Source organism: Fulmarus glacialis, unplaced genomic scaffold (genome assembly GCF_000690835.1).
Source record: "Fulmarus glacialis isolate BGI_N327 unplaced genomic scaffold, ASM69083v1 scaffold2271, whole genome shotgun sequence".
NCBI lineage: Eukaryota > Metazoa > Chordata > Aves > Procellariiformes > Procellariidae > Fulmarus > Fulmarus glacialis.
In genome coordinates, this window is record NW_009190732.1 from 35,047 (window position 1) to 59,347 (window position 24,301).

The 24,301-nt window shown below is 39.0% G+C and overlaps 1 protein-coding gene across 1 annotated transcript in view; it reads left to right on the forward strand.

Moving 5' to 3' along the window:
* Positions 1 to 24,301, forward strand: part of GLP2R (glucagon-like peptide 2 receptor) — a 42,395-nt gene that overhangs the window by 11,010 nt on the left and 7,084 nt on the right. Inside the window, exons 3-11 of the mRNA XM_009586354.1 lie at positions 608 to 712; positions 2,831 to 2,952; positions 5,382 to 5,488; positions 5,733 to 5,889; positions 6,818 to 6,977; positions 12,172 to 12,232; positions 13,483 to 13,552; positions 20,020 to 20,108; positions 22,201 to 22,339. Of these exons, the coding sequence (XP_009584649.1) occupies positions 608 to 712; positions 2,831 to 2,952; positions 5,382 to 5,488; positions 5,733 to 5,889; positions 6,818 to 6,977; positions 12,172 to 12,232; positions 13,483 to 13,552; positions 20,020 to 20,108; positions 22,201 to 22,339 (1,010 nt within the window). The remainder of the gene's footprint in view (positions 1 to 607; positions 713 to 2,830; positions 2,953 to 5,381; positions 5,489 to 5,732; positions 5,890 to 6,817; positions 6,978 to 12,171; positions 12,233 to 13,482; positions 13,553 to 20,019; positions 20,109 to 22,200; positions 22,340 to 24,301) is intronic.

Genomic DNA, 24,301 nt, shown 5'->3' on the forward strand with positions numbered 1-24,301 from the left:
CATAAATGCGTTTTACTTTATCTTACTGTAACCTGACTGCACCTTCAATTCTGCATTATCAAATGTTTTATTTTAACCTTAAGTCCTGTGAGTGATGTGATGCCTGTGAAGCTTAAAACTGAGTTAGTTTGAGACATTACCAGCTCCCTAACCTCTATCGCCTGAAGACTAAGAGGAGTCACTATCTGAGAAGCAGGCAGTGGTCTGAGCTGAGAACCAGTGTCACAGAGGTCATGAAAGGTGGAATATCTTCCATTTACCAGCAAAAAGTCTGTGGCGTGTACCAAAAACAGTCAGTGAAAGCACGGCTGGAATCTGTCTATTACCTTTGGAAACAGAAGCCTCAGGATGATTTTGAGCAATACCTTTATCTCATAATGAAGCATGTAAAACCTGCTGCTGTTGTGTAGATCCAGGGAAGAAGGGTAGCAGCCGTTTCTGCACTGTGCACTGAGCATTGCACAGTGAATGCACAAAGTATATCTGCTACATCTTATAAATACTCTGGAGTAGCTTGCAGGTTACCTGGAACAGTATACAATGGTTTTCATGATTGTCCATTGCCTGAACAACTTTTTGTTAAACTTCTATTTGCTTCTCTCCCCAGGAATACATTGTAATGGGACATTTGATCAATTTGTTTGCTGGCCTTACTCACCCCCAGGAAATGTCTCTGTTCCTTGTCCTTCATATTTGCCATGGTTCGAAAACGGTAATGTGATAGTGGTAACTTCTCTTGGAGTTTATGCTGGGAATCCAGCTAAAGGATAGATGGTGCTGGTCTCTCTTGTCCCAGTGTCCTTTGAAGTGTCTGAGGGCTTTCTTGTCTCACCTCTTTTCTGAATTGAGGCACAAAATTTTTGTCGATGTTTAATTATTTACTCTTTCTCTCCATCTGTGCTTGTTACAGCTCTATGTTGTCTGCTATAAAGCAACATTTCCAAGATCATGTAATCGAACTGCCAGGCCTTTATTGGCAGTAACAGATTTGGGGTTCAGCTTCTAAGGTTCAACTTCTGGGGTCCCCACCTACCCCAGACAGGAAGTTCTCTCCCAGAAAATTGGAATAGCCAAACAAAGCAGCGGTCCAAGCAGTCAGCCCTCCAGTAGGACATACTGCACCACCAGCAAGTGGTGTGGTGAAAAAAAAACTTTCCAAGCAGCCTTTTCCTGGAGGGAGTGGAGCAGGGAGGCTCTCAGGAAGGGAAAAAGAATAACATCTGCGGGAGCAAAACTGTCTAAAAGTAAACAACATTCCCTTTCTCCTAAAGAAATGAAAGGACATTTCTACCACCACAGCCTAGCATTTCTGAATCCTGCTACATAGCCTTTCTTTGCTACATGTGGCTTTCTGAGCTGCATTTCTAATACCTCTTGGAACCTCTAATACCAATTGTGTCTGAGTCCTGTAGTTTATGGGAGACGGGATGCTTATCCTAGCTTTCTCCAGTCTACCCCACGCATGGTTTGGTCTGTAACGTCATAATTCATTCTTTTTTGTGCTGCTAAACAGAAAGAGACCCACCTTCTATCTAGTCTCTCAAACAACCGCTTCTGCCAAGCATTTAGAAAAAATTCAGCTCTTCATAATAAACATAAAAGCGTCTTCCTTCCCTCTATGTAATGGAGAATCTTTTTTTTTTCTTTTTCTGTCTAAATTTCTACAAAAGCAAGATGTAAGACATTGCACCAGGTTATGAAGCTTTTAATTGTGTTCACAGTGGGGAACACAGTGGGGCTGCTGTGTTACCGTACCATCTGGCATTCTCATCCATGCCATAGCACCTTAGGAGAAGAGGCATTAGAGACGGCTCAGCTGTCTGTTTGCCCTAGATACTTTGTGGGACTGGGGTTAGGGTTGATTGTGGTACCCATTTCCATTGCTGGTCCCATTTCCAAGGCATAGCTGTTCTGGGACACCGGTGGACTCGGACCAGAAATGCTTGGAAGCTTGATGTAAATTTATCGTGGTTTATCATCATTGCCAAGCCTGAGCACTGAAAAATTAGGGTAGTCTAGAAATGAGATTTCTGATCACGTTTCATAGATGCCTTCAGATTTTTTTCAGTTCTAGTCTCCACACAGAGCTCTTGCTCCATCACAGTGCTCTCAAAGCAGTTCTCTCAGTTCCAGTTATCCTAAACAAAATGAGATATTCTTGTTGTTGCTGCAATCCTTAAACATTTTCTAATTCAAAAATGAATCAAAAAGCTCAGGTCTGATTAGAAATAAATGGAAGGCACCTGTTGAGGAAAACATCAAACAAACATCAGCCAGGGTCCCCATACCATTCTTCTGATGTTATGGGCAAATTCGTAATTAGTATAAACTAGGACAATGCAGTGAAAGCCAAGAAAGCTTCACCAGTTCACACCACCTGCTGATCGGGCCCCAAAGCACGTAAATAAAACACCAGCCACAGGTATTTCAGAGAAAGGTCATTCCCTAATCAAACCATACTCTTCCTCCTACAATTTTGACTGCAATGTGCTGTCAAATGTGCTACATTTGATGAAACTTATGAGCTTAATGAGGAAAAAGGAATAAAGTGAGAGGTAGGCTTTTCTTTTGGATGTAGTAACTATGTATTTTTTGTAAATACCAGGTACATTCTGGGAATTTATTTCTGCTACATTACATTCCTACTTTGTCCTATGTAAATATGAAAAATATGTTGTCAAAGACAAAAAGAAAAGTGGTTTTTATTCCTTTTTTGAGTGGGGGTGGGGTGGTATCTATTGCTGTGGTGTAAAGGAGAAATCTTTAAAACGTGTATGAAAAATAAAATCTTTATTTTGATCTTTCAGACTAAACCTCTGTTTACTTTCAGGAAGTGTAGGAAATGTATACAGAGTCTGCTTGGATGAAGGGACTTGGCAAACAAAGGAAAACTCCACAGACATTTGGCGTGATAGTTCAGAATGTTCTGAGAAAAATAATTTTAAAAAAAATGTAAGTATGCGTTATATTATGGTTTAACACTTTAATCTTCTTAATCCCTTCTTGAGTAACTGATAAAACATTTCCACTGAATACCTGCAAAAGATGTTCAGATTTCATTTAGATTACCAAATGGAAACCTGTTATTTTATTTAGAAGGAGTGGAGGAGGAAAGATTAAGGAGGGGAATTCCTGCTTTAGATGCCACAAATTATTTTCTGTTCAGAGTCCAGTGTTGACATGTGCTGAATTTCTCCTAATAAAATTGAAAAAGACTGCAACCTGACAAGCAAATAACTTAAATTCAAAGCATCCCATCGTCTGCCCCAAATCGCTGTAGTCTGCCAAGGCCAGACAACTTCTTTCCCTGCTGCTTCCTGAGCCTTTTAGCATTTAATGAGGACCGTTAACTGGTCCTTTCAAATTTAGCTAGTCACAGACTGGAGGATTCATCATAATGCAAATGCCATCCTTCCCGGTCTGATACAACATGCAGCGCAAGCGTTGGGCTTTGTCAGCAGCGGGGAACGGCTCTCCCGAACTGAATAAAGAGCAAACTAGATACTCTCACCTCGACAGCGCTCAGCTCTTTGTACTGAAGGTAAAATGAAAACAATTACTGATCAGCTCTTGTTTGTGAAGCTGGGAATCATGCTCTGTATCTGCAAAGAAGCCTGACTCGTGTTCTCTGCGAGAAGGCAGTTTGCAACCGAGCAAGCTCACTTCCACCACCCGAGTTAGGTTTAAGGTATAGGACAGTTCAAGCAGTGAAACAGGGATCTTATCCTATTGCCTGCTTGCACAACTGAGGAATGACTTGCAACGAATGCAGCAGTTTCAGATAATAATAAAGCACACATTACTGTAACTTCTTTTGCCATACAGTTCAGTTTAGCTGTCAAAATTAAGTCTCTTCAGTAAGTACTATTACTGTTGATTATTTTTTACTTTTTAGTACTTTATTGGGTGAGCACTGTTACTGTTTATTACTTTACTGAGTAACATTACTTTATTGATTACTTTATTAAACACTATTGGTTCAAGATCCCCATGTACTACTAAGTTTTTTCTAAACTCTTTATATAGTGAGTACATGAACTTCCAAACTTACAGTTTATTTATACAAGTGTGATAAATATTCATAAGTACTGAGAGTTTTCCATGGTTTGTTGACCATTCTGGATCGCAAACTTGTGGGTGGGAGACACATTAATTCATCTTGTGTGACAGCAGATGATTTCTCTGAAAGCTTTAACCAGCTTTCCTACCAACACTAAATGTGGTTTTGTACCTGTTTGTTATACTTAGTAGAAAGCCCCAAGATGTTAGAAATAACCCAGAGCTAGTATCCGCACACATTGGAGGAATCAGCTTCATTTCCTTTGTGTTGCAAAATTCTCATTGCCAAGATGATAATTCATGCTTTTTATTAGGTTCATGCCTGTTGGAATGTTTTCATGGAGCAGAGTGACTAAAGGCTGTGCTATGAGACTCTCCTGCACCCACACTGCTCTCCCTGGGCACTTTCACCCTCTCCAAGAGAGTTTCTACCAGCAAGCACAGCTCACCCGTGCTATCCAGATAGTACTCATTAGCATAAATTGATTAGAGACAACTATTGGCAGGAAGACAGTGCTAAAATCCCTGGCACTGAGCAGTAAGACAATTCACAAAGAAAACAGCAAAATCACTGAGGAAAAGACACAGGTTCCAAGAAAATCTTTGCAAGCCAAACATGGATTATGAAAGTCGCATATCCTGTATCTCTATGTCCTTTTTGCAGAGAAGCTTTTTTTGAGCTAGAAAAGCAATATGAAGGCATGAGGGGTAGACAAGCAGATAAATGGAAAAACTTAGCAAAAAGAAATATTAAATGAAGCAAAGGGGAAAGAAAGTGTGAGTGCCCCCCTTCCTCCTCTGAGGTCTTATTCGTCATTCAAAGACATTCTAGATAACTCTAATAATTCTGATTTTTTTCTTTGAACTCATGGCAGAAGTCAGTCTATTTCAATGATTCTAGACAGAGCTGACTCAAAATTGTACAGACACAACTGATCTGTAACTGTTGTTACAGATCCCTAGGCCACACATAGAATAATTGCAGTTGTGTGTACAGGTTGAGTGAGTTGATCTCTGCAGTTATTAAACCACCAGGATCCATTTGGTGCATGTAATCATGGCAATGATTAGCTGTAAGTCAGACTATGAATGGTGTTTGTGCATGAGCAATTTGGAAATGAAACCATGAGTGCCTTCTAAATTAAAAAGAAACTGTCTGCAAGTGTCTCTGTCATGCAATGTTTTCATGAGGCAGTGCAGGGAGCATGCATCAGAAACCTCCCCTGGCTACACAAAGAAGTTGGACTCAAAAGTTTCTGAGCTGTGTTCGTGCTCTGCCCACCTGCCTGCATGTATAACACATTTTTCTTCTTTGTTCCTAGGAAGAAGAACATAAATTACTTACCACATTACAGCTGTTGTACACTATAGGATATTATTTTTCTCTCATCTCACTTGTATTAGCTCTCCTTATACTTTCTTTACTCAGGTTAGTACAAATTTACATGCATTTTAAAAATAAAGACCTGAGTTTGCACATTCTTCTTTTTATGTAATTGAATTTATTGCTTAGCTTCCGATGTAAATAACTTGTGTTTCCCTAATAAGCATTATAAAAGCAATTCCTAAGCAAAATCCATTGATGGCAACAATATGAATACAACAGTATTTTTTTTAATTTCTGCAAATTAAATACATTCCAGAGGATTCATACATGATTTTTTTTCCCACAGAAAACTTCACTGCACAAGAAACTACATCCATATGAATTTATTTGCATCCTTTATCTTGCGTGCCACAGCAGTTCTTATAAAAGACACTGTATACTACAATATTTACTCCAAAAGACCAAATGATGAAACTGGATGGATATTATACCTCAGTCCTGAGGTAACTTGTTAGTTCATTGCGAATGGTAAATGTGTGCTACTAGTGGCTGTAACATAGTTTCAGAAGTTTGCCATATGGCAGCAAGTTTTGAGGTGTTTGTTAGTTGAGCTTTGAATGCTGAAATTTTGCTGATAAAGCCTGGGGTAATCAAGAAAAAAATTCTGATCTGATAAATTGTAATAGATTGATTTTATATAAAGCCTTGTATAAAAATAACAAATTAATCAATAGTTATATTTAGAAACATCCAATTAAGCAAAACAGCTTACACCTGTAGTTTTTAGGAAGAAATCTAGATATTTATTTGGCATTTATATAACACTATATTTATTCACTCTTAGTACGCATAGCACAATGCAATGCACACAAATCTTGCTTTTAAGAGAATGTTATCAAACAATGTATTCGCTGTGAAAGAACACTAAAAGAGAAAAAATAGTTTAAGGGCTTTTCTGTACTAGGAAAATGTGCTAATTTTCTTACACTTGTTTAGGTAACGGAATAACAACATCTCTCGTTTGCGACGACTGTGCATAAATTATACTTGTATGGTGTTGTATGAATATAGTTTGCCCATGTCAACAAGCAAAATTGACTGCAAAATGTTAATGGTGACTATTATTTTAATAGCTCATGAGTAAAAATTCTGATATGCAAATCATGACAAGGAACACATACCCCAGTGACTGTCTCCTCCTACTTGTCACCTCTACTTAAACTCTGTGACAATGTAGAAGCCTTAAATTGTTGCACTCCCCTCCAGCCTCTCCCAAACAGCAAGGAGAGTCTTGTGAGATATGTGACCAAACCACAGTTATATCACAACCATGTGCTAGTTTTGAAACGGTTGCTAAATTAACAAGAGAAAATCAGGATTTGTCAGAGATTTTATATATTAACAATGATTCCTGGTCTCTCATTTCTACAGATTGTAATCATTTGCAGGACTGCCCAGTTTTTCATGCATTACTTTGTTGGGGCAAATTATTTTTGGCTATTAGTAGAAGGAATTTATCTGCATACATTATTGATAACTGTTGTACTCTCTGAAAGACGACTACTACAGGCATATATTGTGATAGGATGGGGTAAGTACATAACAATTTCCTTGTTCTTGATTCTGTAGTACTTTTTTGAGTCAGTAGTGGATACTTTGTAATGCAGAAAGAAAAAATCTGAACTCTTTTTTGTTTGTTTTGAAGTCAGCGATTGTCAATAAAAGTATACCAGCACAGTGGTACATTCATTGCAGTTCAGCTTGACCTGCAGATATAGGAAATGGGTGAATTATTTCACAAGAAAACAATAGTCTAGTGGACAGAACAAGAAGAAATTTGACTATATTTGGCTGTATTTTCTGTCATCACTGAATGTTATGGTACTATCAGCACCTTTTTCTTCCTTTGTAATAGAGCACCTACATAGCAAAAATGTCTAAACGTTAACAATTTTCTTTTACATGTTCACCTTCCTAGCTCACCTTAAAGTTCTAAAGTGTGCTTTAAGTTAGAGGACAATCTGAAACACTGCATGATTCAGGTCTTACATTTCAGACATTTTTCATGGAAAAAAACCAATGTAAAGTTAGCTACAAGCATTTGAACAATTTTGTGTAAATTATGTCATGTAATCTGACAATTATGTTCATTGCTTACTCAAAAAGCATAATTATGTATCTTGCCTGGACAAAGGAGGAAATCAAGGTTTTCCAATTCCCAATAATCGTCTAAAATCTACCTGTAGAACTCACAGGCCTTTGAAAGATTTAAATGAAGATAAAACATGTACTCTTAGACAATACGTAGGTTTGTTGCAAGAGTTATTGATTCAAATCCAGTAGCCTGACTTAAGGAGGAGGATAGGATGGATGGCCATAAGAACTTCTGACTGTAAAACTTTTATCAATGTATGGTTTTACAAGCTGGTTCACTATCACCACATCTACGTCTATTGAACTATATTGTCAAATGTAAAACTGTATATCCAGGACTGTGGGACTATAGTGTGTAGTCCACTTATTGTTATCAAGGCTGTGGCAAACTCCCTGTCAGTTTGGCAGTAATTCATGTAATTCAGTTTTAGTTGTCTAAAAGTTGTACTAGGTCCTCTCTGTAACAATCACAGGGAATGAAGACAGTTCACTTTGCTTCTCTTTGACATCCACCTTACCTCTTGAATTTTGAAATGGGAATTGGATAGCATCTAAAAAAATAGTCCACTGGAGAAATTCCTAGAATTAAGTGAATTTCAAATAAGACCATTTTTCATACTTTCCTAATATGACTGTATTAATTTATTAACAAAGAACCATTGCTGTAGAAAAAAGCCAATGCTTAAAGCAAGATCCAAAATAGGACTTCAGCATCTAAAATACCACACAGGGGGAAACCTGAGCAAAAAAGTTTCAAAAGCATGATATAAAACCCTGTTGAAGTACACAAGATAACTTAATTTAGGGCAGAACTATTTGGTCTGAAAGAATAAAGATCTATTAAAGAACCCAGAAACATTAACTCTCTTTTATAGAAATGGCTTGTGTTTACTACTACTGAGAAGACTAGAAGATATCTGAATTTTGTCTCTTATAGCATTTGAACTAGGCTTTGAATAGTATTATATGTATTGTTCTGAAGATGTCAGTACAACAGATTGCTTCACTTTGTGCATTGTGTAATCTTGTTATAACAGATCAATAAAAAAGTACTCAGACATAGTAATTTTTGCAGTGGCACATTTAATTTTGGAGTATAAAATCAGTTATTTACAAGTGAATGTAAAACTCATAGTTGACATAGTGCCATTTTTTTTTTCCTTTTGTTAACAATAAGAACACTTATGCTCTTTTATTCTAGTTTTACAGTTTTAAATCCAAAATAATATATTATTTAGCTTCCTGCAACAATAGAAGAACTCTGACTGTTCAGCACCTCACACCTTTTAGTTCTTTAAAGATCAGATAAAAACTACCATATCTCCAGAAGTTAAGAAATTCAGGTTGTTTTAGTCTAGGCTTGTGAGAAACTGAGGAGTTCTGAGGCCCTGATGATAAATGCAGAGCCTTCGCTACTGATAAACATGACAACAGTTTAATAATGTGGAAAGAGCTGAAAGTACAGAACAATGATTAAACAGAGGTGTTTGCAATGGGAACACACATGTTCTCAGAAATGTCAGTCCATGCATACAAAGCAAGTGCTGCAACCTTGGGAAAGTTTCATCTGTCATGTTTAAAACAAAAAGGTTTATCTATTGTTTAAATCAAAATTATTTCATTGAATAGCATAACCTGACATTTTGACATCAGATCAGAAAGGAGCTTTAGGAAAAATCATTGCTTTTAATTGAAGAAGAATGTACAGTAAGGAAAGGCATGTTTTATTGCATACTTTGAAAAAAACAGGGTTTTTATACATCTGAAACAGAAGTATTGATCTTCAAGTTAAATTGAAGTTTAACTTCATCAAGTTAATGTAGTAAACAATTTGATGGAAATTGGTATTTAATAGCTATGATGAAGAGATAAGGAAAGCCTAAACAAACTAGTCATCGATCATTTGGAACATGGTACCTCAAAGTCAATACTAGATACTCAAATGCACTTCTTCCAGGTTCCAAGGCAGATGTGAAATTCCACATATGAAATTTTTTTCACCAAATCCACCAATCACATGTTTAAGGACATGTACATATATGTCAGTACATTACAGCTCAGGTTTAGTGACTAAACCTAGGTACATATTGCGACATCTCTGTGGAGGATAATGTTTTGTCAGGACAAATACAAAACAGAAACTGGAATATTCAAATATTGCATTTTGGTACCTGGATAGAAATCTGCTGGTTAGAATTGTCTCAGAAAATTGGTCTTGTCCCAAAACAAGTCTAGTTTCTCAGGGTAAAGGATCTTGATAAAAAAGAAGATAAAATATGTTCCTATACCCTTCACAGTCCTTGATGTATCCCAAGTATTCCAGACCAATTTCCTTATGTTTACAGGGAAATCAAGTATTTAATACAAAAAAAGTTAAAACTTTCCTGATTATCTAACTATGAAGTCAAGCTCCATATGATTAAAACAAAATTCTTAATTTTTTCATCCTCGTGACGTCTCCCAACCCCCGTCGCTCCTCTGCTCCCCAGTGTGATTTATGTTGTATTCATTGAGTGCTCTGAGTGGTGTTTTCATATCAGACTTCCTGTGGGTTCTTAGAATCAGGTAGTGCTTAAATCTTTAGTTTAGTCTACCTGATGGAGGAGGGGATTCTTTTTATCTAACAAGGTTAAATTTAGGTAACTAATACCGAGACACTCTCTAGAACCAAAGGAAGAAGACAAGTACTTTTGAAGAGTGAATTATTTCAATGTTTAAGAGAAGTGGGATATTACCTTAATCCTTTCATGCATCTCTAGATATAGTCACATTGGAACTTGTCTTATTTCCTACAGCATCCTTTTCTCTGACCTTACCTGTATTCATCCACTATGTTGCTGTGAAGATAATTTTTCAGGCTTGCGATTTTGATCATGCTGTCCCATTTTTGGCATCCCTCCTTTTCTTCTTTTGCTTCTTCCTTATCAGACATTAACTACTTTCCTTCACTTTCATACTCATTCCCATCCTTCCTCATCTATTAAAAGTTTCTGTCAAAGCATAACACCACACTTCATTGTCCATTGCCAAGCCTCTGGGCTTTCTCCTCTGCCGCACCTCACACTTTAGAGGGTCCTTCTCACCATCCATGCCTTGATTTCTCAGTTCCCTCTCACATTGCTCTTTAAAGAGCCCTTGTGCTATATTAATATGGCTGTACTAGCATATAGGCTGCTGATACACCAGGACCACTGTCTTTCACACTGGTTAGTGTTGTCTCATTGCTTCCTCACTCTTCCCACTTCTCTAAATCCATGTGTTGCTTTGGCTACCAGCTCATTGGAATAGGGACTAATCTTTTTATTCCTTGTTCAAATTGCAATAGGACAAGTCTGTTAAGAAATTTGCTCACTACTGTAAAAGTATAAATAATACTGATCATCTCCCTGTCAGTCCTCCTCCATTGCTCTCATATCTGTATCATATTCACTGATTTCCTAAAGGCCTTTTCCCACTAATTAGCTTAAGTTCTTATTTATATTTATTAGAATTACTACTAAGATGGGACATCTGGCACCTATCTTACAGACATTTGTAGTACTGCTGCTGCTGAGCCAGCAGGGGTGAACCATGCTTAACACCTACAGAGACACACTTCTTCGGCTACTGTCCAGGAACTGCACTTGATAACATCACCTCATCCTCCTGGATATTATTTTTCCCCATGGGACAACCTCATATTCCCCTGGAAGCGTAGCTCCCTTCCCAGGTGGTCCACGCCCTGATTGTTCTCTCAGACCCACTTGTTGCATGAATGCCATCTCCCACCCAAGTGAGACCTTTTCTATATCTTTCCCCATTTTACCCACTCAGAGGTCTACTATCTCTGAAAGTATTTTGCTTCTGGCCATTTCCCTGTATTGCCACACTCCAGCTCTGCCCATGACCTTAGCTAGTGTCCCAGAAGCCTGAATAGATCCTGTTCTGGCCCCAGTGACCCACATCTCCTTTCCTTTCTGCCACATCCACCAGAAAATCTCCTGTGTGTTACTGGGCTGAGAATCCAGTCAAACACCTGTCTTTTGTAACTCACGAGCCTTGGGCTTGTGATTGAAGCTTGTGCCTGCACATTCGTAGACCACTGGAATAGTGTAGTAATCCTTTATTTCAGGGTTTTTTTTTCAGTCTGCAGTCTATGATCTCCAGGAGGGGGGGAACAATAGGGGAATGGGGACCATGGATTATCTTTAAGAGCAGGAAATGTAAACCAGGAGACAGTTGTTTTAATTAACTAGACAGAGTACCATGCTGCCACTGAAAACTCTTTAAGGTTCAACAAATAAAAATGTTAACAACTGGTGCCTTAGGTAGTCTGTGAGGCCTCAAGTGCCAATTATTTTGAATTCTCAGGGTCAGGAATTTAGAAGATTTGGACAGAGCAGCAGTGTATGTGTGTATATATATGTACATATCAGTCTGAGAATGCAAAATTCAACTATACAATAAAATACCATTTTGTATTTGAACTAAGGGGAACAAAAGGGGAAAGTTAGGAACCAGTTGATTTTTGTACAATTCTAAATAGAAGACTGAAAAGCATGTGTCTTTGCACCATACACTACTGTAACATATCTGTATTTTGTATGAACCATTCTGCAAGCTTGGCTGTAATTGACTCTTTTTCTTTTCAGTTGTTCCTATCCTGTTTGTGGGCCCTTGGGGAATAAGCAGATCAAAACTGGAGAACACAGGGTAGGTTACTAAATAAAATGTGCCTTAGAATACTGGCTTTCTGTTTGCTTGATTTTTCTGGAAGCTCTTGACAGTAATTGACACAAGTGTTGACTACTAGATTATATTAAGATTATACAGCATCTATTAATACTTGTCACATTTTCTAGGTTCATTTTAGTACTTTTACATCAAACTACTTGTAGGAATTCTCAGATTTACTTATGCATAAATTCTAAAAGTAGAATGAACAGTCACTGTTCCTGAAATGAAAGCTATGGCATCCAATGTTCATCCACTTATATGAAGCAAATTTTCAGCACAAACATGTTCATGGAAAGCATCTTGAAGTAAGAAAAGGAGACCAGTGCTGTCCTTGGAGACCTTCTACACTTTGAGTTTAATTAGTATTCACTGCCATTTTGAGAAAAAAATATTTGTTATGGAGGATAATAACAAAAACTGATTTCATTAAAAGCTGATATTAAATGAATGTGTTCAGTATTCAGTGAACGAATCAGTAAGAGTAACTTGCACTAGTAAGCATCAGTTTTCCAGTCTTCTGGTCTTCAACGATGCTGTTAATGATATCACATAGACTTTGGGGTTTATCTTTGATTTCTTTTGTTCCCCTTTTTTATTCATGGTTCGTAGAGAGTTTTGTTTGGAACACCAATATAGTTATTAAGCAACAACATCAGGAACCAAATCACAATTACAGTCTCATAGAGTTAGATGTTATATGGACCGTAAATGGCAAGCCAAGATCCTACAGAGTTTCAGGCTAATTAGCAAGAAGCAAGATGTGCATAGGACAAATTAGAAGGTTAGAGCAGGAGAAAAGGAGACAGCTTCAAGGAAATAGTACATTACTTTTTAGCCAGTCAAGAACCATAGTCCCAATTCATAGTTTACCCATTTCCAGTTTCCAGTTTCAGATAGATAAATTTGAGTAGGATGAATTGTATTATGAAGGTTTGGTGCCATGTACAGTTGTTGTGTGGATCCAAAGACTGAGTTTGCCAGATAGTTCTGAAATTTGCAGTCTAGGGAAACCTCTCTCAACGTTCTGGTGGAAAGATCTTCAGAATAAATACAATTACAGTTGTTGGTGAGACTCTTCCTAGGTTTTTTTCATTCCATTTCTCCTGAGTGCCACCTGAAAAAGTTGCACTTTGTCAACTTCCTTTTGAAATATATACATAGGTTATGTAAGCTTTCAAATTTTTTTCTATGAAAATAATGTAATTATACTTTATATTATTCTTCAGGTGCTGGGGAACAAATGAACACATGGGAATCTGGTGGGTCATCCGAGGACCAATGTTGTTTTCCATTGCAGTAAGAATTATTTCATCTGTTCCTAATATCACGCACAAGTGTGATTGTCCTTTGTGACCCTTTCTTCAAGTATAATCCTATTCTTGCATTAGAAAAGATGACACAGAAAAAATTGTAAATTAAGTTTCTTACTGTGGGTGCATGGGCATAACTTCCTTTCTGTCTATCTACAAACAACAAAAATTTCAGTGTCAGCCTCTCAAAACACTGCTGTTTATCTGTGCAGTGAATTCTGCACAGCTCCATCTGTATCAAAGATGGAGCCTTTTGCTTCTCATATTTTTTACTTCTCATATTTTTACCCTCATTTTCTCAGTAAGCAGGTTACTTAGGAGAGTGCTATCATGTGGTGAGCATCACTAGAAAGCTCCAAATTCTCTATAGAGGAAGATCTTATGATAACAAGGATGCAGAGAAGTAACAACAGAAGTACTGATCGTCATGGGGAGAAAGCATTCACGTAATGAAACAAAATGAAGCATAGCATGACAAGACTGAGTTACGATTTTTTTTCTTAAACAAATGCAAAAAAGTGTACACCTGAAATGCGGTGATAATGAAGAGATGGAAATAGCATGATCAAAACCACTCATGAGGACATGATTATGAACACAGAATTTTGATAGGTGGGACTATGGTGAGTGTCCAGAATACCTTATATTCTCACGCAGTCAGCAAGGCATAAAAGGATTAGAGGAATAAGTGATATGGTTAGCTAGACAGATAGCAAATGTTGTAGAGAAAAGATGTGCTTTACTCGTGCAAATATGTACGGGGAATAAAAGAAGGACTGCTCAAAGTGTAATATTGAGGAATTGATGCATTCAATGCATCAATTGGAAAGGAGAGTATTAGTTTCTGTCACACTGGAGAAAAGATGTGGCAATTAAAACTTCAGAGAAGAAATAATGGACTTCGTTTTGCTGCTCCTGAGTTGGAGAGAACCATGTGAGAGAGAAAGTGGGCATAGTTGGGATTGAGCTATGAAACAGAGAAACACACTTAGTAGCCATCAAAAAAGTAAATAATTGAAAGGGAAAAAAAAAATTGCAGTAGAGAGAAGAGCCAGAAAAGAAAGCAAAAAGGCCTGAGAGGTGATAGGAGGCAAAAGCCAAAAGGGAGCATTAAGAAAGGCTGAAACTGTCCCAAAATTGAGGACAGTTTGAGGGAAAGGTCAAGATGGACGAAGTCCAGATCTGAGGGGATCTGAACTAATTTCTTCCTGGATATGTCTAATTCTGAAAGAAGACTCAATCATCAGTTTACTTTATGAGGTCCTAAGCAGAAAATACACAGCTAGTGGAAGACGACAAGCGGAAACAAATAATAGCATTTCTGTTACATCAAAGAGATCAAGTGTTTTTGCTTTTGTTGTAATATTAAGTTCACTGATGTTAGTATGCTCAACCCAGACCAAGTCGCCTGAATCATAGGAAATTAAACAGACCTAAGAGGCAGGAACGCATTCCAAAGTAATTTGAAGACTAATACTTGAATAGAAACGATCAGTAATTTAAAAATACCTTTTAATTAAACTGTTTCTGCGCAATTTCCTTTTAGCCAGTGACCCAATAGGGCATAATCTTTGCTGGTGTAAATCAGCACAAAGAACTGAGTATGTGAACCACTGTTTTTAGCAAGAGAAGTAATGTCAAAATTGCATGTTACATCAAGAACACAGCATGTTGGAGGAAGTGATTATTCCTCTCTGTTCAGCACCCATGAGAGACCATCTGGAATACTATATCCATTTTCAAGACATTGACGTACTGGAGACAGTCCAGCAGAGGCCATCAAGATTATTGGGGCCTGGAGCACAAGATATACACGAAGAGGCTGAGAGAACTGGGTTTGTTCAGAGCTAAGAAGAGAAGGCTAAGAGGGGATCCAGTTGCTGTCTTCAGTAGCAATAACAATGGGGGCATACAGGGCCAAGAGGGTACAGCAAAAGGATGGCAGAAAATAGCCAAGAGCTGTAACATACAAAGTTCAGACTAGATATAAAGAAATTCCTAAAGATAACTTTATAACCTTAATTCAGATGTTCGTGTCACTACTTGGAGAGTTCCTGTCATCATCACCCAAAACTAGGGGAAAATACTTTTTCCTCATTTTTTTTTTTTCTTCATTTTTCATTGTGATTAGTGCCATTTTTGTCCTTCAACATTTTTGAACAAATAATATATAGTTTGCTACTACAGACAAATACACAGAAATATAAAGTGACAGAAGGGATAAGCTTTTGTTCAAAAATCCCTCTAACTAAAGTTGGCAAAAAGAGAGGTCATCTTAGATTTATACGTAAATAGATAGATACACATATATGTTATTCCTCTAAAATAATTTTTAATCTCTGCTTTTTTATATTACATTTTGGGATCTTCTGCCTTGGTGCTGTTTCACAGATTCAGATAGCCCCAGCAGTTTAATTTATTCTGCATATAGCCTCTGATCATTACCAGTGCTTATAGTCATTAAGTATTTGAAAATACAGAAAAAGTGTAAAAGATACAGCATTATCAGTTAGACTTTATGGACATTTTACGGAATCTGGTGAAGGGTCCAGAGCACTAATCTTATGAGGAGCGGCTGAGGGAACTGGGGTTGTTTAGTCTGGAGAAGAGGAGGCTGAGGGGAGACCTTACCGCTCTCTACAACTACCTGCAAGGAGGTTGTAGCGAGGTGGGTGTCGGTCTCTTCTCCCACGTAACAAGTGATAGAAGGAGAGGAAATGGCCTCAAATTACGCCAGGGGAGGTTTAGATTGCATATTATGAAAAATTGATTCACCGAAAGGATTGTCAAGCATTGGAACAGGCTGCCCAGGGAAGTGGTTGAGTCACCATCTCTAAAGGTATTTAAAAGACATGTAGGTGTGGTGCTTAAGGACATGGTTTAGTGGTGGACTGGCAGTGCTAGGTTAACGGTTAGACTTGATCTTAAAGGTCTTTTCCAACCTAAATGATGCTATGCTTCTATGATTCTATGACATCTTTCTACAGAAGAGCAAGCAGCAGCTAGAGGACAGTTGAAGCTGTTTCACCTCCCAGCAATGTGTATACAGGACCAGGCTCAGCTTCTTTCTGGGATGACTTTCTTAAAACTAATTGCCTGTCTGTTGAGTCTTGTGGTATTGAGTCCTTGAAGTGGTGAAGGAACTCACACATCTTCACCCACTGCTTCTTACCTGTGGATTTTGATACCAATGCTCATTTTAGAAGGAGCCATATTGGACCTTATTCCACAGTCCTGTTTTGTTTAAAATAAAACGAAAAGAATCATGGGGAAAGCACCATGCTATTTGTATGTTGCTATTTCCTCAGCAGCTCTATTCACACATAGTCAGCCTGGAAAAGAATGATGGCACTTCGTTTTTATATATATTTTTGCCATCCAGAAATTTCAGAGTACTTCAAAAAGGAAGTCATTATCTGAGTTTGGTGGTGGAGAACTGGAAGAGACTATGACGGATGTAGTTCTTAACACTGATCTTAAATACTCCATATACCATTTTGGTTTCTTTGTCCCACATTAGGCAAGAAACAAAGTATTAGAGTTCTTGCACATAGCTAGAGTTTTAGGTTTTATATTGAAATGACTGTTTCTATCTCTAATCCCAGGTTGCTAATAAATAGTTTTACATTTTTAATGTGGGGTAGGAGCTAATTTTCATAAGATCAGTACTTATGATAGGATCACCCTGCTGAGACCTTCAAAGTGCTGACATACGGACCATGGCATAGTGACCAATTCAATGTATAGGTTGGATGAGCAGACAGTGAGGTGGATTGAAAACTGACTGAATGGCCAGGCCCAGGTGGCAGAAAGTCTAATTGGAGACCAGTAACTAGCAGTACCCAATACTGGGTCCGATCCTATTTAACATCTTCATTGATCATCTGGACAATGGGGCAGAGTGTACCCTCAGCAAGGGTGCAGATGACACCAAACTGGAAGGAGTGGCTGAGATGCCAGAGGGTTGTGCTGCCATCCAGAGGGACCTTTCCAGGAGAAATGAGCTGACACGAATCTCATGAAGTTCAACATGGAGCAGTGCAAAGTCCTGCAGCTGAGGAGTTACAACCCCAGGCACCAGAATATGCTGGTGTCTGCCCAGCTGGAAAGCGGCTTTGCAGGAAAGGACCTGGAGGTCCTGGTGGACACCAAGTTGACCACGAGCCAGCAATTGCCCTTGTGGGGTAAAGAAGGCGAATGGTATCCTGGGCTGCCTTAGGCAAAGCATTGCCAGCAGGTCAAGGGAGGTGATCCTTCCCTTCTGCTCAGCATTGGTGAGGCTACACCTAGAGTGCTGTGTCCAATTCTGGGCTCCCCAGTACAAGAGAGACATGGACATACTGGGGAGACATCAGCAAAGGGCCACAAGGATGATTAAAGGACTGGAGCATCTCTCCCATGAGGAAAGGCTGAGAGAGTTGGGAGTGTTCAGCCTGGAGAAGAGAAGGCTCAGGGGGATCTCTTCATTGTGTATACCTGCAGGGAGGGTGCAAAAAGGACGGAGCCAGGCTCTTTTCAGTGCTGCCCAGTGACAGGACCAGAGAGAGGCAATGGGCATAAAGTGAAACAAGAGGTTTCCTCTGAATCAGGAAAATGCTTTTTCACTATGAGTGTGACCAAGCACTGGCACAGGTTGCCTGGAGAGGTTGTGGAGTCTCCATCCTTGGAGATATTCAAAAGACATCTGGACATGGTCCTGGGCAACCTGCTCGAGGTGGCTCTGCTTGAGTGGGAGGGTGGGACAAGGGGACCTCCAGAGGTCCTTGCCAACCTTAACCATTCTGTGATTTTGTGATTTTGCTTCCATGTTCTACTGAAAATTCTGTCTTTTCTATGAAGCATCGAAAGTACAAATATTTCAGTCTTATGGCAATCATTTTCAATGAAGTTTTAGTGTTTTCTGTGAAAAGCGGTTCATAGTGGAAAATCATTTTTAGAATAAACCAAATTTTCCAGACAAAAGTAAGTTTGGATCGAAAATGCTCGCTAGCTCTACTTCTGAAGAACCTTACAGTGTTGACTATGCTGAATTCTTTGTATTTGTAAAAACAAAAAATTATAGTAAAAGGAGAAGTAAAATTCTGAAAGTTAGGAAAGACCAGAAGTAGAGTCATCCATTTAAAGGTAACTCACCCCCTCTTGTACATGCGCACATCTATACCTCCCCTAACTTGTCCAAAGAGATGCCCACAAGATGAACTGTTGCTACAGAATAAAGCAGGAGAGCACAGTCTGCAAGACATGCACTTTAGTAATGGAGATGCGAATGACAAGAGGGTACTTCATGAGGAAAAAGGATGATCCTGACCTTAAGGTAGTTCAATGCTGCCTCAGAAAATTGCTTTCCAACCCTGTCTTTGTTCCCAAGTTCATACACAGTGCTAGGCAAAATATCACAACTGGCTACTAACTTCTGGTTTTTGCTTTCTGAATGTCCAGACGGCCAATGGGGTAAGGGTTGAGCACTTCCAGTTGCAGCTAACTAAACAAGTATGATACTCTCAGTAACATAATGTTGATGCTAATTGCTCCGCAAAATCAAACCAAAGCACCTCTAACTGGTGAGATCTTACACTTTGGACCTCCATCTATTTATGCTTTAGTTGTCTTTTTTTTTTTTAAAGGGAATAATATCCACTTATCACCCTGTGATGTTTTAAATATACATCTGTGCACATTTGGAGAGAACAGCATGAAAAGTGTTCGATTCTTTACACAGAACAAGAACTAGGGTTCCAGCAGTAATACCTACACATCAAAAGAAGACAAGAAAAGTAGTCCTGAATAATTGTCCATCCCCAAAATGAGGAGCAGGGTTCTGTGTTAAAATTAAAATGTAATTTTGTATGGGAAGATCATGTATCATAATGTATATGTAAATCAGGCTGAATAAGGCAATGCTAAGTTTCTCAACTTTGCAACCTTAATAACTTTTTTGCATAGGGCTTTTGGTTTGTGGAAGTGAAATAGTTAATGCCTCACAGGCATTTGCAGGCCTCATTAGAAAAGAAATATTTGCAGGTTGGTCTTGGCCAAGTCAGCACAATTTAATTAACAGAGGAGTGAATGATTTGTAAAAGAATGCCCAGGGCTTCCTTGTCTGGCTGTCTAGAGCCTCTTTATCTGAAGACTTGCAATCACTGCTGTTTTTCACCACATCCTGCTTACCTGTCATGGTTTGGTGAAGACTTGTATGACCTAAAGGTATATAAACTCTGTTAACTGCCTCCTTTGGAGAGAGTTGATACCAGCAGAGTCTGTCACTGCTGCTCTGTGCTCTCTGTTGCAGCTGTGGTAATAACGTCCTTCTGTTCCGACCTGATCACAACTGCTTTCTGGTTATTCAGTGACAGGTTTTACAAGTATTTAATATCAATTTTACATTTCTTTAATAGCTATATAAGTAGTGTCATAGCATTTATTGTACATAACCCATATGTATTTTCTTTCAAGGTTAACTTTGGCATCTTCTTAAAAATTCTCAGGATGCTGATTTCCAAACTAAAAGCTCAGCAAATGAGCTTTCATGATTACAAATACAGGTATGTAATAATGTTGTGGTTTAACCTGGCAGGGAGCCAGAGACCACACAGCCACTCGCTCACTCCCACACACACAGTGGGCTGGGGGAAAGAATCGGAAAAAAAAAGTAAAATTCGTGGATTGAGATAAAGACAGTTTAATAGAACAGAAAAGGAAGGGATAATAATAACAATAACAATAATAATAGAATATACAAAATCAGTGATGCACAATGCAACTGCTCACCACTCGCCGACCGAAACCCAAGCAGCGATCGCTACTTCCTGGACCACGCCTCCTATTTATATACTGAGCATGACATCATATGGTACGGAATACCCCATTGGCCAGTTGGGTTAGCTGGCCTGGCTATGCTCCCTCCCAGCTTCTTGTGCACCTGGCTGAGCATGGGAAGCTGAAAAGTCCTTGACTAGCGTAAACACTACTTAACAACAAGTAAAACATCAGTGTGCTATCAACATTATTCTCATACTAAATCCAAAACACAGCACTAGGAAGAAATTTAACTCTAACCCAGCCAAAACCAGGACAAATAAATAACAAAGAAGTCCTAGCCCTTTTTTTTTTTCTCACAACATCAGAAGGTTGCCAGTTTGCCCTTGCACCTAACACCACCAGGTGTAACAGATATTCAGAGTATGATATAGGAAAGCCACCTGGGGAAACAGGTTCCACAAACATTTTCTTATCTGAAAGGTAAAGGCAGGTCAGCGCCTGTGTGCTGAGTATTATGGGCATTTTCTCAAGGACTTTGCAATGAGGTAAGATCTCTGCTCTCAGGTGTCCTCACTGTACACCTGTGCCCTCTACTGCACACATTTTTGTGACACATTTTTGACTTGAGTGTGACAAAAGATCCTCAAAAGAAAAGGAGGTGTAGAAGGTTTGTGGGACATTCCTAAGTGACATTAGCATTTCTGATCTACCTTTTTTCACAGACGCAAACACTGTTGACTCAAGAATGTCCCTGGTCTTCTTGTAAACCCAAATGAGGACATTATCCTTAGCCTGCACTCTTGCAGGCCCTGGGCTCTCTTGGCCAGAGCCTCAATGGTACATCATGTCTCACATAAAGTCCTGGAGTTGACCTTTGCACAAACATCTTTCCACTTCGTGGGAACAGCAAGGACAGGCTGCTCTGGAAGGAGCTAAGGGTGCAGTGAAAACTGCACTTAAATCAATGGAAACCAGAGGATTTGTTAGCTGCTTTCCACATCCCAGTTCCTTCCAGTTCTTAGTATCTTTAAACAAAGCATTGTGAATCCCTGTCTGCTACTACAGTCCTGCCTTACTGAGATGAATTATTTTATTGTCTAACAGGACTGGGCAGGGGGAGTGGGGATGGAAATTCCACTACTAACTTCCTATTAAATTCCAGTATTAAATCCCTAACAAGAAGCGTATTTCCATTTTTCTTTAACATTCAAGGTCCGAAAGATCTCAGCTATATTCTCTGACTGCTACAGGAAGGTTGTTGTGATGATAGTCACAGACAGCAGTGCCTGTATTTAACAATGCCTAATGTTTTGCGTTATATTCTCTTTTCTGCTGCTTATAATTTTGCCAAACTTTCAAAGATTCAAGCTATTCCTCACATTGCAAGTCTTCCTCAGGACTCTCTTTCTTTTGAGATCTCTTCTTTCATCCATGCAAACATGCTTTTGTTAAAGAAGATTCTCTTCCATAAAAATTATTGTGGTTGCATTTTTTAAAAAGTAGAAAACTGCCGACAGTACCGCAGAAACTTTCTATGCAGCTACATAGTTTTCAGCAGTGATAGGAAGGTCTAAGAACACTGTTAACAGATCAGTCATATTTAATTTGATGATAGTGGCCTTCCTGTTCAATTTGTTATCCCTAACTTTTCACCTTAAACCCAAAGCCAAGATTCCCTCCTGTACAGACTTTTCTGATAGTGTGCTCCAAAATGCGTATCTGGGAATTTGTCCTCAAAATCACAAAATTACTAATACCATTTCAGAGTCAGAATATTGAGGGAATATTTCTGGAATTGTTTCTTTGTAGCTGATTTTTTTATTTTTGCACCAAGGATGTTGAAAAAATACTATAATCAAACATTTTCTTTTTAAGATTGGCAAGATCTACACTTGTGCTGATTCCATTGTTGGGGATCCATGAATTTGTATTTACCTTCATCACTGATGAACAGGTGGAAGGACTTTCAAGACACATAAGACTTTTCATTCAGTTGACGATGAGCTCATTTCATGTAAGTACTCTTTTGCAAGTACTGTTTTTAGGGGTCATAGATCCACATATATATGTTGTTCACCTATGGATACCACAGGTATACAGTATTCTTATTTAATATTATGCTCCAACCTATAATGTCTCTAAATGCACTATTACAGTGACAAGATAAAAAATTCACAAACTGCATATTCAAAACACTGTAGTCCCAAAGACCAAAACAGTGTGTCCTGTGTTCTCTGGTGATGGGTGACAGTTTGTCACAGACCCCTGTTCTGAAAACAGGATTAAAGTCGTCTATTTAAAATACGTGTTTCACATAAGCACTGGATGGCTTTTTTTAACAAGTTTTTCAGGTAATCTGTTGACTTTGCAGTCACAGTGAGGAGAGAGTTCGTTCTGGACTCATCTTTTTCTGTGCATAGTACACGTCCAGCATACTTCAAACACACCACAATGACCTTGTTGTCATGCCACTGTACAAACAAAAACCAATCAAGACTCTTTGTACTGGGAGATACAAGGATCAGCTTCACTTTAGCTTGGGTAGTCGGGGCAGTCAGTTCATGACTGACACATCACTGACACAGCAGGCCTGTGGGGCAGTCCTTACCTTTTAGGACCTTTTCCAAAAGGAGTTGAATGTAGACTATATGGCATTTGGGGCAGTTTGATGAAAGGAGATGCAGATCTGAATACTGTGAGAACAACAAACAGAATTAAAACATTTGTAGTGAGGAGAAGCATGTGAAGGATAAGCAGGAACTGCTTTGTGTGTGGTTCCAGCCTAGAGGACACACTCTGGGTACGCCTACCAGACTAATGCCCTTGAGCAAGTACAAGAACTTTGTCAGGGTCATGACTCACCTGAGCTGTGTGCTGTTCAACAGTTACAACAGAAGTAGTTCCATGCAAGCCTAGAGAAAAACTCAAAGACATCTTTTATGTCAAAACCACACCTATATACTTCAGGCACCTACACACTTCCTCCATAGTTCATGGAAGCCCATATGCCTCCATAGTTCACATATGGGCATCAAAGATGTCATCTGAGATGCCCTTTTGAGGACCTCAGCTTGGGGCTTCTGTCTCTTTCATGGGTTTAAGTATAAATTCAACAAAGCACTTAATGCATCAGAAGTGAAACATAGAAACCTACCATGAATTCAGTAAACAGGCACCAGTAAAAAAGTCCAATTTTGCACACTAGACCCCTGATTAGTGCACTCCTCTGGGAAATGGAGACAACACAGGCCCCAGCTAGGAGATAGTTTAACTTCTTCCAGGGAAGTGCCCAATAAGGCAGCTTCATTTCCTCCTGCCCAAACAAAGCTGTGTAAGCCAGCAACCACAGATGCAAAATGAACTGAGAGAAAGGAGGATGAAAGAGAATCTGAATCTGTGGCTTAGTGGTTAGAGCAGGTGGCTGGGAAAGAGGCGCTTCGAGGCTTCAGCACCTGCACCTGAGTGTTGATACCATTTACATTAAATAACTATAGATTTAAGGGTAAGAGAAAATTAAAGTAATCAGAGGAGCAAGGACTAGAACATCTCAGCACTTGCCTTACTCATCCTTTACTTCCATTCATGGCCTCACGAGATATGGCAGTAGTCAATATTAACCTGCCTTGATTCAAGAGAAGCTGCAGATGTGTCTCCACCCAGAGAGGCTGGTAGCTGGGTGACTACTCTAGGGCATGGCTGTGCCTGTGGTGAGGCATTAGGTATTTCTTGTACTGCCAGGTTATTGAGCAAAATATGGGATATATCACAATAGCCAGCTTCTCTTCCTTTTAAGAAAAGCACATTGACCCACTGACTATAGCTGGATCCTTAACACAGATGTCTAAGTCCGTGTAAGGAATAACTGAATCAGCCGCATTTTCTGCTTTGTCATTTTTTCCTTGGTTGCTTTGCATCCCAGCTTCCAGTTACTGGGTTATTGTGAGTCCCAGTCTAGGTGCCCAGTGCCCCATCTTCC